General features: G+C 44.1%; 1 protein-coding gene across 2 annotated transcripts in view; it reads left to right on the top strand.

The window, feature by feature from the left end:
• Positions 1–13,745, top strand: part of AIDA (axin interactor, dorsalization associated) — a 39,934-nt gene extending 26,189 nt beyond the window's left edge. The window contains exons 7-10 of one of the 2 annotated variants that reach the window (XM_040461019.1): positions 6,394–6,516; positions 8,744–8,866; positions 11,728–11,845; positions 11,974–13,745. In XM_040461019.1, coding sequence (XP_040316953.1) covers positions 6,394–6,516; positions 8,744–8,866; positions 11,728–11,845; positions 11,974–12,070 — 461 coding nt within the window. In that variant the 3' untranslated portion in view covers positions 12,071–13,745. The remainder of the gene's footprint in view (positions 1–6,393; positions 6,517–8,743; positions 8,867–11,727; positions 11,846–11,973) is intronic. The other variant, XM_040461020.1, reaches the window with a different exon arrangement.
• Positions 13,746–14,050: the final 305 nt, after the last annotated feature.

The raw sequence follows: 14,050 nt of genomic DNA, 5'->3' as shown, positions 1-14,050 counted from the left end.
GAATTCAAAAATAGCCCAAGGCACCATTTTCAAGATTTTAAATAACATTTTCCTATTAAGTGAGAAGCTCAAATATAGGCTTAGCTCTTTCAAAATTATTATGTTGAATGTGTTGATTTATCTCTTATGTAGGCTTAAATATATGTACGCCTTTATTTTTGAAACTAAAAGAATGAAATTTACCTCTTTAATGTGGAAACAATTTTAATATTCACTTGGGAAAAACATAGGCTTTCATAAAAGGAGACTCTACCATTGGCTTTAAAGTTGGATAAGCAGTCCCCTTTTGACTGTCAGAAAAGCCATAATCAGAGCAAAAAAGACAAATAAGGACCCAACAACCTTAATAGATAAGAAACCTTTACCTTGTGACAACAAAGGCCACAAGCATATTAGAAAATTGCGCAAAGGCCATGGACAGTTGATACACACATACAGACACACAAATACGTACAAAGAGCCCTTAAACATGGGAAAAGATATGTAACTTATAACAAGAGACATACAAATTAAAACTGCTGTTGCGGAGGCTGTGGGGCTGGTGCGAGTACAAAAAGGTACAGCCCCTTTGGAGGGGAATTCATCGATGACAACACAAGTAGACATTTTATTCTTAGGTCCAGCAATCCTGCTTCTAATAATTTATTCTGAAGTTATACCTCCAATAAAATGAAAGCAAAGAACAAAAAAAAAGGCTGGCATATACATCAGGTTATTTATTGTGCTATTACTTGTAATAGTAAAATATTAGGAACAACCTAAATACCATACATAGATTGGTGGAGTAAACTCTGATACATAGAGCACTATAGATAATAAGTAGGAAAATCTCCATGAACTAATGAGTGATTTTTGAGAATATATTGTGAAATAAACAAAGTACACCAAGGTGATACACCTTAATGGATTGAGGCAAAATCTCCATCTTCTCAGTCGGTGCAGAAAATGTTTAAATTAAATTCTAAATCTATTCTTGAGTTTAAAAAATTCTGGCAGACTGAGAACAAAACACTTCTGTAGGGACACTTAGAGCCAAAATCATACTTAGTGGTAAAAATTGAAGCTTTCCTTTTCAGATCGAGAACAAGGCCGGGAGTAAGAGTGCCGGCTATTACGTCTTTTTATTAACGTTGTTCTGGAAGTTCTAGCCAGTGTACTAGGAGAAGAAAAAGAAATAAAAGATAAACATTAGGGGCAGAAAATCCCTTTTCTTTATTTGTAGATGTGATGAAAAGAATGTAAAAGAATCAATAGATGAGTAATTAGGATTAATAAGAAAGTTTAGCATGCATGGTTCCTTGGTTAGAAAAAAACAGTCTGTACTTAAGAATTGATTCTATCTATAAACAAGCAACAATTGCTTAGAAAATGAAATAACTTTTGTTAGAGTATCATAGAATGTTAAATACCTAGTAATAAATCCAACAAAAGAAGTATAAGACCTTTTGGCACAAGAACAGACGCTCAGATCGATGGAACAGAATAGAGGACCCAGAAATGGACCCACAAACGTATGGCCAACTAATCTTTGACAAAGCAGGAAAGAATATCCAATGGAATAAAGACGGTCTCTTCAAGTGGTGCTGGGAAAACTGGACAGCGGCATGCAGAAGAATGAACCTGGACCACTGTCTTACACCAGTCACAAAAAGAAACTCAAAGTGGATGAAAGATCTCAACGTAAGACAGGAAGCCATCAAAAGCCTCAAGGAGAAAGCAGGCAAAAACCTCTTTGATCTTGGCCGCAGCAACTTCTTACTCAGCACGTCTCCGGAGGCAAGGGAGACAAAAGCAAAAATGAGCTATTGGGACCTCATCAAAATAAAAGCTTTTGCACAGCCAAGGAAACAATCAGAAAAACTAAAAGGCAACCGACAGAATGGGAGAAGATATTCGCAAATGACATATCAGATAAAGGGTTAGTATCTAAAATCTATAAAGAACTATCAAACTCAACACCCAAAAAGCAAATAATCCAGTGAAGAAATGGGCAAAAGACATGAATAGACACTTCTCCAAAAAAGACATCCAGCTGGCTAACCGACACATGAAAAAATGCTCAACATCACTCATCATCACAATGAGATACCACCTGACACCTGTCAGAATGGCTAACATGAACAACTCAGGCAACAACAGATGTTGGTGAGGATGCGGAAAAAGGGGAACTCTTTTGCACTGCTGGTGGGAATGCAAACTGGTGCAGCCACTCTGGAAAACAGTATGGAGGTTCCTCAAAAAGCTAAAAATAGAACTACCCTACGACCCAGCAATTGCACCACTAGGTATTTATCCAAGGGATACAGGTGTGCTGTTTCGAAGGGATGCATGCACCCCCATGTTTATAGCAGCACTATCAACAATAGCCAAAGTATGGACAGAGCCCAATGTCCATTGATGGATGAATGGATAAGGGAGATGAGGTGTATATATACAATGGAGTATTACTCGGCAATCAAAAAGAATGAAATCTTGCCATTTGCAACTATGTGGATGGAACTGGAGGGTGAAATTACTCTAAGTGAAATTAGAGAAAGACAAAAATCCTATGACTTCACTCATATGAGGACTTTAAGAGACAAAACATATGAACATAAGGGAAGGGAAACAAAAATAATATAAAAACGGAGGGGGACAAAACATAAGAGACTCATAAATATGGAGAACAAACAGAGGGTTACGAGAGGGTGTGTGGGAGGGGGGGTGGGCTAAATGGGGAAGGGGCACTAAGGAATCTACTCCTGAAATCATTGTTGCACTATATGCTAACTAATTTGGATGTAAATTTAAAAAATTAAAAGTATAAGATGTTTGTGAAGAAAATAATAAAACTATCAAGAGATGTTGTCTTTTTAATAAATTGAAAGGTATATTTCAGTTCATGGATTAGAAGAAGCAGTTTGTAAAGATGTGACTGTTTCTAAAATCGATCTGAACTTCGCTGAAATTCCAAAGGTTTTGGTTTTTTTTTGTTTTTTTTTTTTTTATTAAAGAACTTGAGATCTGTTTTTATAACTTACATGGGAATGCAAAGGGCCAAATATAGTTGCCCCTTGAAAAGTAATGTTGAGGGGAGAATTTGCTTTACCAAATGTCAAGGCTTCTTACAAAGTTACAGTCATTACGAAACTACATAGCCTTGCAAGTTTAAGAGATGGTCCTGTGAGGTAGAATGGAAAGCCCAGAACAGCCCATGCTTGATTTGTGATCAAGGTGCCCTGTGGATCAATGGGGGAAATGATGGGCTTTTAAATAAGTGGTGCTGGGACAGTTGGGTGTCCATGTTGGACAGAATGGGCTTGGGCTCCTTCCACACACCAAAGACAAATATGTATTCAAAGTGGATTGTAGAATTAAATGCAGATGGAAAAACAATAAGGCTCTTACAAGATAAGAAAATACCTTCGTGATCTTGGAATGGGGAAGGATTTTTGAATAGGACACAGAAAGCAGTGAGTATAAAGGAATTTAGAGTTAAGAAATTGATTATAGGGGCTCTTGGGTGGCTCAATCAGTTAGGCATCTGACTTTGGCTCAGGTCATGATCACACAGTTTGTGAGTTCGAGCCCCACATCAGGCCCTGTGCTGACAGCCTGGAGCCTGCTTCGGATTCTGTGTCTCCTTCTCTCTCTTCCCCTCCCCCACTTGTGCTCTCTCTCTCAAAAAAAATAAGTGTAAAAAAATTTTAAAAAAATTGATTGTATTAACATTGAGCATTTATTGTAATTAGAAGACACCATTAACAGAGAAACGCATTTTAAACACATAAAACTAATCTTTGGTGTTAGAAGTCAAGAATGGTTGTCATCTCTTAGGGGAGATAGTGGTTCGGTTGTGCTGGGACACAAGGAGGGCTCCTAGCGTGCTGGTAAGATCTTTCCTGGGTCTGGTGGCAGTTATGCAGGTGTGTTCACTTTGTGAAAATTCATTAAGCTGTACTTACAATTTGTACACAATTTATATACTTTTTAATATATAATCCTTCAATATAAAGTTTCTTTTTAAAGTAAGTCACTGAGAAGCTATTTACAAAACACGCATCCAACAAAAGCTTGTATGAAAACATGAGAGAACTTTTGCAAATAAGACAAAGGTGAACATTCCAATAAAAGATGTGCAAAATAATCAAACAGATAATTCAGTAAAGAGGAAATCCAAATGCTCATCCTAAATTTTTTTTTTAGGTTTATTTATCTTAGAGAGAGAGAGAGAGAGAGAGAGAGAGAGAGAGAGAGAGAGAGAATGCCAAGCAGGCTCCAGGCTGTCGGCACAGAGCCCGAGGCAGGACTCGATTCCACCCACCATGCCATCATGACCTGAGCCAAAATCAAGAGTCGGACGCTTAACCGACTGAGCCACCCAGGCACCCCCAATGCTAATTCTGAAACGAAAAGGGCCTCCACCTCAGTCAGTCATTGGAGAAGTGCCTATTAAAACTGGATCAACGTTTCTCCACACCTTAAATGGACCAAAGAGAAGGGTGTCATGGAGGGTGGGGCTGTGGGTGCAGTGCTGACGTGGGCCTCTGCACAAGCACTTTGGACACATGTTGTCTTTACGTGGTAAAAAGGGGGGTGATGCCCTGCGTGACTTGGTGGTCCCTCTCTTTTGCAAATGTGTGCTCACATACGTTAGAATATGTGCGCAGGGATGTTACAGCCGCATTGGTCCAAACAATTTCCAAAAACTTGGAGCCCCTCTTAATGCCTGCCAACAGAAGAATGAGTCCAGAGACTGTGCTACGTCGATAAACCCCACGTACCATATACACCCGTACCGTGCGGTCATACAGGCGAACAAGTTACAGCTACCGGCGGAAGCAGGCAGAACATTATTACACTGTGCTTTTCGGTAATTATTTTGAAAGCCAGGATAGTGAAGCATGGGAAGAACTTTGGGTGGTGGTAGAAGGGAGCCCCTGGGTAGTGTGTATCTTTTGACCTAAGGGACGGTTCCCCGGATGCCTGCTTTCCGGTTTCCATGAAGCCATGTCCTTGTTTCATTTGCTCTTCTGATGTTTGTCAGTTTTCGCCAGTTAACATATTTGAAGGAGACAGTGGATGCAGTAAGAGACCTCTTATCTTTAATATGAGAAAACGTTTGACTATTGAAAATGTGTTAAAATATGGCAAGATGGCCAAGATCTGTTTCATGTGAAAAGGTAATGTAATTTCACCTTTGAAGCGGTGTGGAATGCTGCTCCCAGTGTTCCGTTTTGGCCTCCTCACTTCCGACTTTTCATCAACTAGAAGTTTTCACAGGTGTCACCAGTGAAGACTCTGGGACGTTTGTAGTAATTTTCATGGCGTAAAATCCACTCATTCGAAGGGTACAGTTCCGTGGCTTTTGATCTGTAGTGTTGTACATCTTGTCGTGGTTTCATAGATCCGACTTGAGGGTGTTTTTATCACCTCCCCCCTCCCCCCAAATCCACTCAAGCCTGTTTGCAGTTAATTAAATGTACTCTTTTGAAGGCAGTAAGTGGATCGATTCACACATTTCAAATACTTCATCATTAAAAGTAGGATAACACATGGTTGGATAGAAATTGGGAGAATGTCAATGAAAGTCCTCGATAAAGTTTCTGTAGTTTGAGATGCTGTATATGTTTTAGATTCAAATCGACTTTTCCACCTCGGTTCACTGTAATGATAAATAAGTTAACTGTACAGTTGATGTCTTCCTTCAGATCACGGTCGGGAACGTGTGTGTGGGTCCAGGGCATTTTCAGTTTTAGAAAGCCTAGTGGATGCGTGCATCCAGGAGATTGCCAGCGTGCACTCCCTCTCGTGCGTGCCGTCTCAGCAGGATTAACTTCCAAGAGAACAGGTCATACAGAATAGGGTGCAGAAAGGGGTGGGAGGTCAGACTAGAAAATTATTTAATTAAATACACAAATACTACGTTGTAGGTTATTTCCTCCGTTAATAACTAAAAGATCTATTGATTGACTCTGGTGTTAAGTTTCTCAAACTTTGGGATAATATAAGAGTTTGAAAAGCTCTTTCTGTGTTTTTTCTCCTACTTCATATAGAGATACGAAATCTATGTTATGTTTGTAAGCACAGGTGACGTGTGTGTGTAGGAGTGTATTAAGTGTGTGGTAATTTGTAATTGGACTTCCTGAAGTTAGTGAGTTGAATCTTTAACAAACTGGACTTACTTACACTTTGGTGTTGAATATGAATTAAGGAAGCGTAGATGTGTCTTGCGTTACATTAAATACTTGTCCAAAAGAATAACGTTGAGTGTTTGGGAGTTTCAGAAACCCCAGTTAAGGGCTGGCTGGTTACCAAGTCAGGTGAGAGCAAGGTTCTGTCTTCTCTGGGTTGTTAAAATACTGACTCTGAACTTGCTGGTGGGGCTCACTTTCTTTGCTGTTCTGTTGTCAGGTACTTTATTGCCAAGGCTGCCGTCAGAACCGGGAATGACGTTACTCACTATCAGAATTGAGAAAATCGGTCTGAAGGATGCGGGGCAGTGCATCGACCCCTATATTACAGTTAGTGTGAAGGGTAAATAACTCTGTGTACATTTTCGCCTCTTGTGAATTTTATAATGTTGATTCTCGTTTGGGACATGAGGGGCTATGGGGGTGGGTTCTCGCCTCTGCGACAACTCATTTGAGTTCATTCTACACCGAGATAAAATCCCTGGGAAGCTGTCCTCTTTCCTTCACTGAATATTTCTGAGAGGTTTACTAAAAATACTTTGTTATTTATAACCTTCATGCACAGTTGCTTTTGAGGGTGTTTTTGTAAATCTCTTTTTTTTTTCTTTTTGGGAGAGACAGAGACAGCGTGAGCAGGGGAGGGGAGAGGGAGGGAGAGAGAGAATCCCAAGCAGGCTCCACACTGTCTGCTCAGAGCCCATCGTGGGGCTCAAACTCACGAAATGTGAGATCATGACCTGAGCCGAAACCAAGAGCCGGAGCTCAACTGACTGAGCCACCCAGCATGCCGTATGTGTCTATATTCTTAAAATTCCATCTAGACATATACACTGACTAGACATACACCCTGTCTTTAATAGCAGGTCCTTCTGCTCACCTTCTCAGGGTGTGTGGTTTTCTTTGCGAAGCCCCATGTTCTCCTGTCAACCGGCCCCCCCACCCCCTCCCCCCACCCTCCCCTCCAGGTTCTCTGCTTCCTGCTGTAATGCTTGAGGCACAGAGGAGCCCTGCCAGGGGTGGGTGAGAATCAGGCCTCCGGTGCATCGTCCCTCCTGTCCCTGGAGACAGGAAGTGGGATGCGTCTATGAACATCCATATCTGAACGTCATCCTGAGGGGCATTAAAGAGTGATGTGTTTCTTATTAAGGGTGATTGTCTTGAGGATTTGGTTTTTCTCCTGTCCAGTGGGACATACCAGTGATTCCTTGAAAACCGCTTTTTTAGTCTTTGGTTTAAGATGGACAGCACACCGATCGAAAGCATTTGCTGGTGTCACGCCTTTCATCCAGCACTTTATTGTGAAGCTGCCAGTGGTCTTCTAGAAATGATTATTGGGTGACTGCAGATGAAGTTGTCATACTTTTATTCAGATGTAACTGCACAAATAATCTCAGTCCGTCTGCACTTTGAGGCAAACCAAGGAAGCAGGGACTGACATTACACGGAAGGAACTTTTACCAGTTGTAGAAGTAAATTCAGTCCCGTGGGCTCAGTAGTATCTCATAAAAGAAACGTGAGTTCAGACACAGAGAAGACTTGACGTGGGGACCCCATGCTCCACCGACTGCTGCTCAATACTTGAACCTCTGCTGTTAGCAGCTATCAAATCCCTGGTCTACTGGAAAGTATTCATACCCACCGTTATTTGATAGGCCATTTGTAAACCTCATACCTCATGTGGGACTGCACACTGTAGAACAGAAAAGCGTAATGATGATGAGGTAGATATGACGTTCCTCTTGCATACACGTTGAACCGAAACGTGTTTTTGGGTAAACGTGTTTAGGAGCTGCAATAAGCGAATGTACGAAATTGTCTTAAGTTCCCTAAGATAGGAGTCTGTGGAATCACACAGAAACGCCAGACATTAAGTGAGTCCATGTTGAATCTGATTAAGCTGGCAGATTCCTGGCTGCAGGAAATTAAAGCCACACACCACACATAGTGTACCATCTGGTTGTTGTAAATCAGGTTACTTTATAGCAGATACAATCAGAACGTAGGTAATGCGTATAAAAAATTACCCGTTTAGGGAACAGTTTCATTGGCAGCTTCCATGTCCATTGTTTGGGCTCTGACTTGAGTACAACAGGGGAGTTCTGGTCATGTTCGATGAGAGGCCTTTCCACGCCATGCACTTGATCAGGGTTGGAAAATAGGGGTAGGGGCCCCACCGTGGAATAGGATTCACGTTCCAAATTTGTATTGCAGACAACGGGGTAGTGGCCGAAGGACGACAAGAGTTCTTTTCACCTCGTAATAAGGATCGAATTTTGTCACTTCAGACTTGCACTTGCACCCAGTCACGGCAGGGCTGCCTCGCCCTTGGCCCCGAGTCCACCCCCCCCCCGCCCCCGCCACTATCTCTGTCCCCCGCGCCCCCCTGCCCCCCCCCCCCCCACACCTCCGGACACCAGAAGCTCTGTAGGAACCCGTTCACACCAAAGGGAGTGTCTGTTATCCAAGAATCTCCTCTCTGCTTTTGCCAAGCCTCTGGAGGAAACGTAACGCTCTGTGGTTCATTTGCAGTTTTTGAGTCTCTGTATTTGAAACTCTTCTTTCCTCTCTAGATCTGAATGGCATAGATTTAACTCCTGTGCAAGATACTCCTGTGGCTTCAAGAAAAGAAGATACGTATGTTCATTTTAATGTGGACATTGAGCTCCAGAAGCATGTTGAAAAATTAACCAAAGGTTGGTTCGTGACGGTAAATCATTGCATTGGCTTCTCGTGGCCAGAGTTCTCCTCCCGTTGGTGTTTGCCCGGTGGCCTAGTGCGGTCGGCAGAAGTAAATGGCATACGATGTTCATTGACTTGAACGCAATATCGATTTTTCAGATGTGGGAATTAGGCATTGTATTAGCTAGTTGTGTCATAGATAACCGTTAGATAATAAAATGGTCTTGGGGGCGCCTGGGTGGCTTAGTCGGTTGAGCGACCGACTTCGGCTCAGGTCATGATCTTGCGGTCTGTGGGTTTGAGCCCCACGTCGGGCTCTGTGCTGACAGCTTGGGACCTGGAGCCTCCTTTGGATTCTGTGTCTCCCTCTCTCTCTGCCCCTCCCCCTCTCATGCTCTTTCTCTGTCTCTCAAAAATAAATGTAAAAAAAAAAAACAACAAAAACGGTCTTTGATAATAAACCTCATCATCGTGAACAATGAACCAAATGAAGTTTTCTGCATCCTAAGGGGCAGAGGGGGCAGCGGCTCCCTCAGGCTCCTCGGCAGTGGAGGCTGACAGTTGACAGAACAAGTTGCTTTTCCAGCTGCAGCTTTTGGGAAGGAGGACCCCGCACCTTGTGCTCGGTCAGGAGGAGGATGGGAAGGAGCAAAATCAAAGTTTGGAAAAGGTGAAGTTCCGCTTCCAAGTCAGATGGCTCCTGGGACCGAATGCTTCTCCGAGCGGCCTGCCCCGGGGGGGACCGTCGTGGTCTGTGAAAAGGCCTTGGTCCCTTTCTCACCCCAGATTCCCTGGCGGTTGTTGACGTTTTCACGCTTTGCAAGAATCTCGTACAAGATACAGAAGAGCCTCTTGAACGATCGCTCCATCCTCTAAAATAGTTGACATTTTACTTCTCGGATCCGGTGCTGCCGTGGCCTCTGCTCCACCCCGAACGACGGTCTTCCCCGGGGTCCATCGGTGCAGTGGCTCCAGGTGTGAGTGGCAGGCCCTCCTGAGTCCCGGGCCCCCCCCGGGCTGGGCCCGCGCTCTGGTTCTGGGGGTCTTCTACACGATTCCGAGGTGCGCCAAAGTTTGCGAATCGCTGTTAGAAGAATCCAGAGGTGGATGTGCTTAAGGACCCAGGTCCAAGACGGTTCAGCGTGCAGTTCTGCCTTCTGCATGAAAATATGAAAACATTTGCATTTAAGTCCCTTGCTTTGGGAAGTGTTTCTGATATGGAGAGATGGGGACCATTTCGTGGGCTCGCTTCCCTGGGTTTTTTGGTGCTGTGTTCCTGAGGACTTGACTCCCAAGATGCTGAAAGTACAACTGTATTCAGAATTTGATTCCGTTCATTTTCTTTAGCTTTGAATTTATGGTGGACAGTATTACTATAGTCGCAACTGAAATGAAAACTTTTTTCATGTTTCCAAGCATTTCCGTTAATCTCTGTACACTAGTCCCCTTTCACATTCTCTTCTTCTAAATACCACGAAGAACAAAGCTGCGCCCACCAGGGATGCCGGAAATATATTACCTACTCACGATGCACATGAATAAGTTCCTTGAGAGGATGGCATCATATTTGGACCTCAGTCCTGTTTTCAAATGTGACTTTATTTTCACATTTATTCAGACCCCAGACACAGGCGTGCGGACAAGTAGGTGGGTCCGTAGCTGCAGAGACTAAGAAATGTGATCTGCCATCTTAAAAATCTGTTTAAGGTTTTTAATCCCAAACTTGCCTCAGTTACTACCATCGGAGGGGAAAGAGAAGGGACCCTTTTGAAGACCCGGAAGGTCACGTTCCTGGGGATGGCGGGTGCCGGGGCGGTCGAGGGTTGAGTGTGCCCACCTCTGCCTCAGCCACGTCCCACTGTCTGCTGTGACGGGCGGACCCGGGTGCCAGGACTGCATACACATTTCTGTTAAACCTCTTGTCACCCGTGGGTTCTGTCACCGGTTTAGGTACCGGATGCGTGTCGTCCTTAAAAGCCAAGCAAGATCTGGCACTACTGTGGTGCAGGCAGAATGAAGTAGCCGGCTGAGAGTGAGACCCCAGCTTCCTCCCAACTAGTTTCCACGCCTTCTTTAGAAAGTAACTGTTCGTGCCCACGTTGACGAGGCAGCTTATTCTGTTTTGAGCTGCTTTCTGTGGGGAGAGCTGATCCGTTGGGCTTATCTTTGGGGAGGTCAGAACGTGTGAATTTTTCCTCCCCGCCTGCTCATTGGGGAAGGGGTGACGCAGGAATAGGCTTGCTCTCCAGACTTTGCCTTCCGATACGCCATCGGTACCCAAACATAGGGGATTCTGGGAAAAACAGGACAGTGCTTCGAACACTCTAAAAGGTCCTAGGAAATAGATGGCAGTTAAAAACTGAACCAGCACACGATCTATGTTGTTTGAACTCTGAGACACTCAAAAAAGTTGAATTTTTGAGCTTTTCTCTCAGCAGGAGAAGTGACGTAAGCTCGAATTTTTTCATGAACGCTTACAGGCCTCTGCTACTTAGTGAGTTTCTGTGGATAATGTCAGTACTTCACAAGCATCCTGTGTGTTCATTCTGTGCTATTGAAGAGGTTCTGTCCTTCAGTGGCTTACGATTCTACCCGTGTGGGAACGTGAGATCTTGAGGCCGCCCAGCTCAGGAAGTTCTGCTGTGCTTTGTAGGACTGGGAGGATGTGGACAGAGGTCACTGCGTTCAGACGGAGAAGAGCTTTGGTGACGAGGAGAGTCATAGCATCAGGGCGATTGTTTGACAAAGGTTACTTTGCAAATTATGCCGCCTGCTGCTTCTCCATGTACTTCCGGTGATCTGATCGGAGAAGATAAATGTGTGGGCACGTGTAAGTCTGCGTCTGTGGCTAATGTGGTCTGTTTTAATCCCTTAGGTGCAGCTATCTTCTTTGAATTCAAACACTACAAGCCTAAAAAAAGGTTCACCAGCACCAAGTGCTTTGCTTTCATGGAGATGGATGAAATTAAAGCGGGGCCGATTGTAATAGAACTGTAAGTGACGCACACACACAGGATTCATGCTAGTTTAATGGTGACTAGTAGTTCTTCTCGGTATGTGACCAAAGACTAGGTCAGCTATCAAAGTGTTTTAAACCATGATCTTTCTACTGTGGTTACAGATACAAGAAACCCACTGACTTTAAAAGAAAGAAATTGCAGTTATTGACCAAGAAACCACTTTATCTTCATCTACATCAGACTTTGCACAAGGAATGATCCTGACATGGGTGACCTGGAACGTCTGTGAATCCCACCACTCAGTAGAGACCATCCCAGCTCGTGTAGCACAGCCCCCTCCGCCAGGCAGGAAGCAGGCCGCGCCCACGCCGGGAGGCCAGAGCGAGTCTGCAGAATTCACAGTCCGCACGCCGCTGACACGGACGACCCCTTTGGATACAGGCTTGTTGTAGTTTTGAAACCTGTTTTTACTTTTCTAGTGTTTGTGCAATTCGTAGTCTCTCTTCTAACTTACCGCTGTTCCTGCCCTGCTTCCTGGAACAACACTGCTGTCGTAGGATGTGCTCACCTTCGAAACTAATACAGCAATAAGATTGTGCTAGAATGTACACGTCGGTTCACTTCTGCTCCAGTATGCTTTTTTGGTTTTTTGAGTTAACGCCAGACTTTGGGCTGATGTGGGTGGGATGGTGTGAAACTTTCCCAAGAGGAATTGGACCAGATTTTGCTGCCCAGGGAGGTCAGTCTGGAATTGTATAGGCGGCTCCTCAGACGTGGCCTGAATTCACCCCGATCTCTAGTTCTCCTGTTTAGAAATCGTGTGCCTTGGCCGGATCGGTGTCCCCTGTGGGAGCGTTCCAGATGACCGGATTGCTTTCGAGAGCGCAGATTTGTGGTCCAGCCGATGAGCGGGTCCGCTACGTCACACACAGCGCTGTTCTAAGGGCGATTCCAGCGTTAACGGTGGAACCGTCTCAGAACAACTGCAGGTGTTTGGACGGCTCGGTAACGTCTTCTGAGTCGTGTTAACCCGAGTCCGATGCTGACGAGACACTGCAGGAATAACTGCTGTTTTTCTGACAACTGATTGTGAAACCTTAAAGCCTGCACCCCTCTTCTTCAAGTGGGGAGCGTGCAAAACCTGGAGCTCCTCTGTGGTTTCTTTACGTAGGTAGATAGGATCGCCATTTATTTCCTAGATATACTTTCATCCCTAGGGAAATACGCAGGTCATGAGCTTATTATAATTTGACTATTTACATTACTTTTGACTTAATGGGGCGTAAATAAAACTTCCAGAGTACACCCGAGGTAGATATTTGATACACAGAACAGTAAGGCTTGGGGTGGGCTTTCTGTGGGTCAGACGTAGAACCCACATATTTAATACTATTTTAAATGCCCAGTGCTAGCATGAGGGGAATGCAGCGCCAGTCCTTGGCCTGTTTTTCAACTAGCCGAAGAATCCTGGGTGTCCCTTCAGCGTTTGCTTTTTAGAATAAGTAGCCACAATGAAGTGTTCTAGCCCTTGCACTTCTCGAGAGCTGATCTTTGCCTTCCGTTGTCTGTCAGTTCTGTTCCAAGAGGGGGGTTATAAACTGTGAGCCTGGAGGAATTCCCAAATTAATCCTCTCTCTCGTTTGGATTAGACTAATCCCAAGATGATTCAGTCCACGATAGCTCGAGGGGAAGAAATTGCCTTAATAAATTACCTTGCTGTTCACTCAACCCTCAGAGCGGGAGCTGTCGGCCCCCAGACCGTCAGCTCCTCAAGGGGCAAGAACCACATTTTCTCCAAGTCGTGTAAACGTCCTGAGGTGCTTGATGGCACGCTGTAGCCTGGAGAGCACGCAGTCCCTTCTGTTCGATGTTGCTGACGAGACCGAGAAAATAATCCCGTGAAGTACCTACTATTAAAATGTAGCAAAACTGATACATTGGTCTTTCTCTTTTCTCATAGACCGTAAGACATGTATGTCAGTGATAACTTATATGAAGGAACATCTCCTGTCATTCACATAAATGGTCTGTATGAACTACAGTTGCCTTTCACACCAGTATTAAAGAAGTTTAATGGATGCCGTGATTAGCCGAGCTTTAATTCAGACCTGAACGGAATGACAGAACAAGTGATCACCTTGAAGCAGTAGACACAGAACACGGTGCTTCCCACCAACTACTTTTCACTTTCCAATGAAAAAACTCAGCTATTGAACGGTCACTGTGGTCGAAATGCTT

The sequence above is a fragment of the Herpailurus yagouaroundi genome, unplaced genomic scaffold (genome assembly GCF_014898765.1).
Source record: "Herpailurus yagouaroundi ecotype Mexico unplaced genomic scaffold, PumYag 253, whole genome shotgun sequence".
Classification (NCBI taxonomy): domain Eukaryota; kingdom Metazoa; phylum Chordata; class Mammalia; order Carnivora; family Felidae; genus Herpailurus; species Herpailurus yagouaroundi.
The sequence above is the reverse complement of the archived record's forward strand: the minus strand, read 5'-3'. Positions and strand labels throughout refer to the sequence as shown.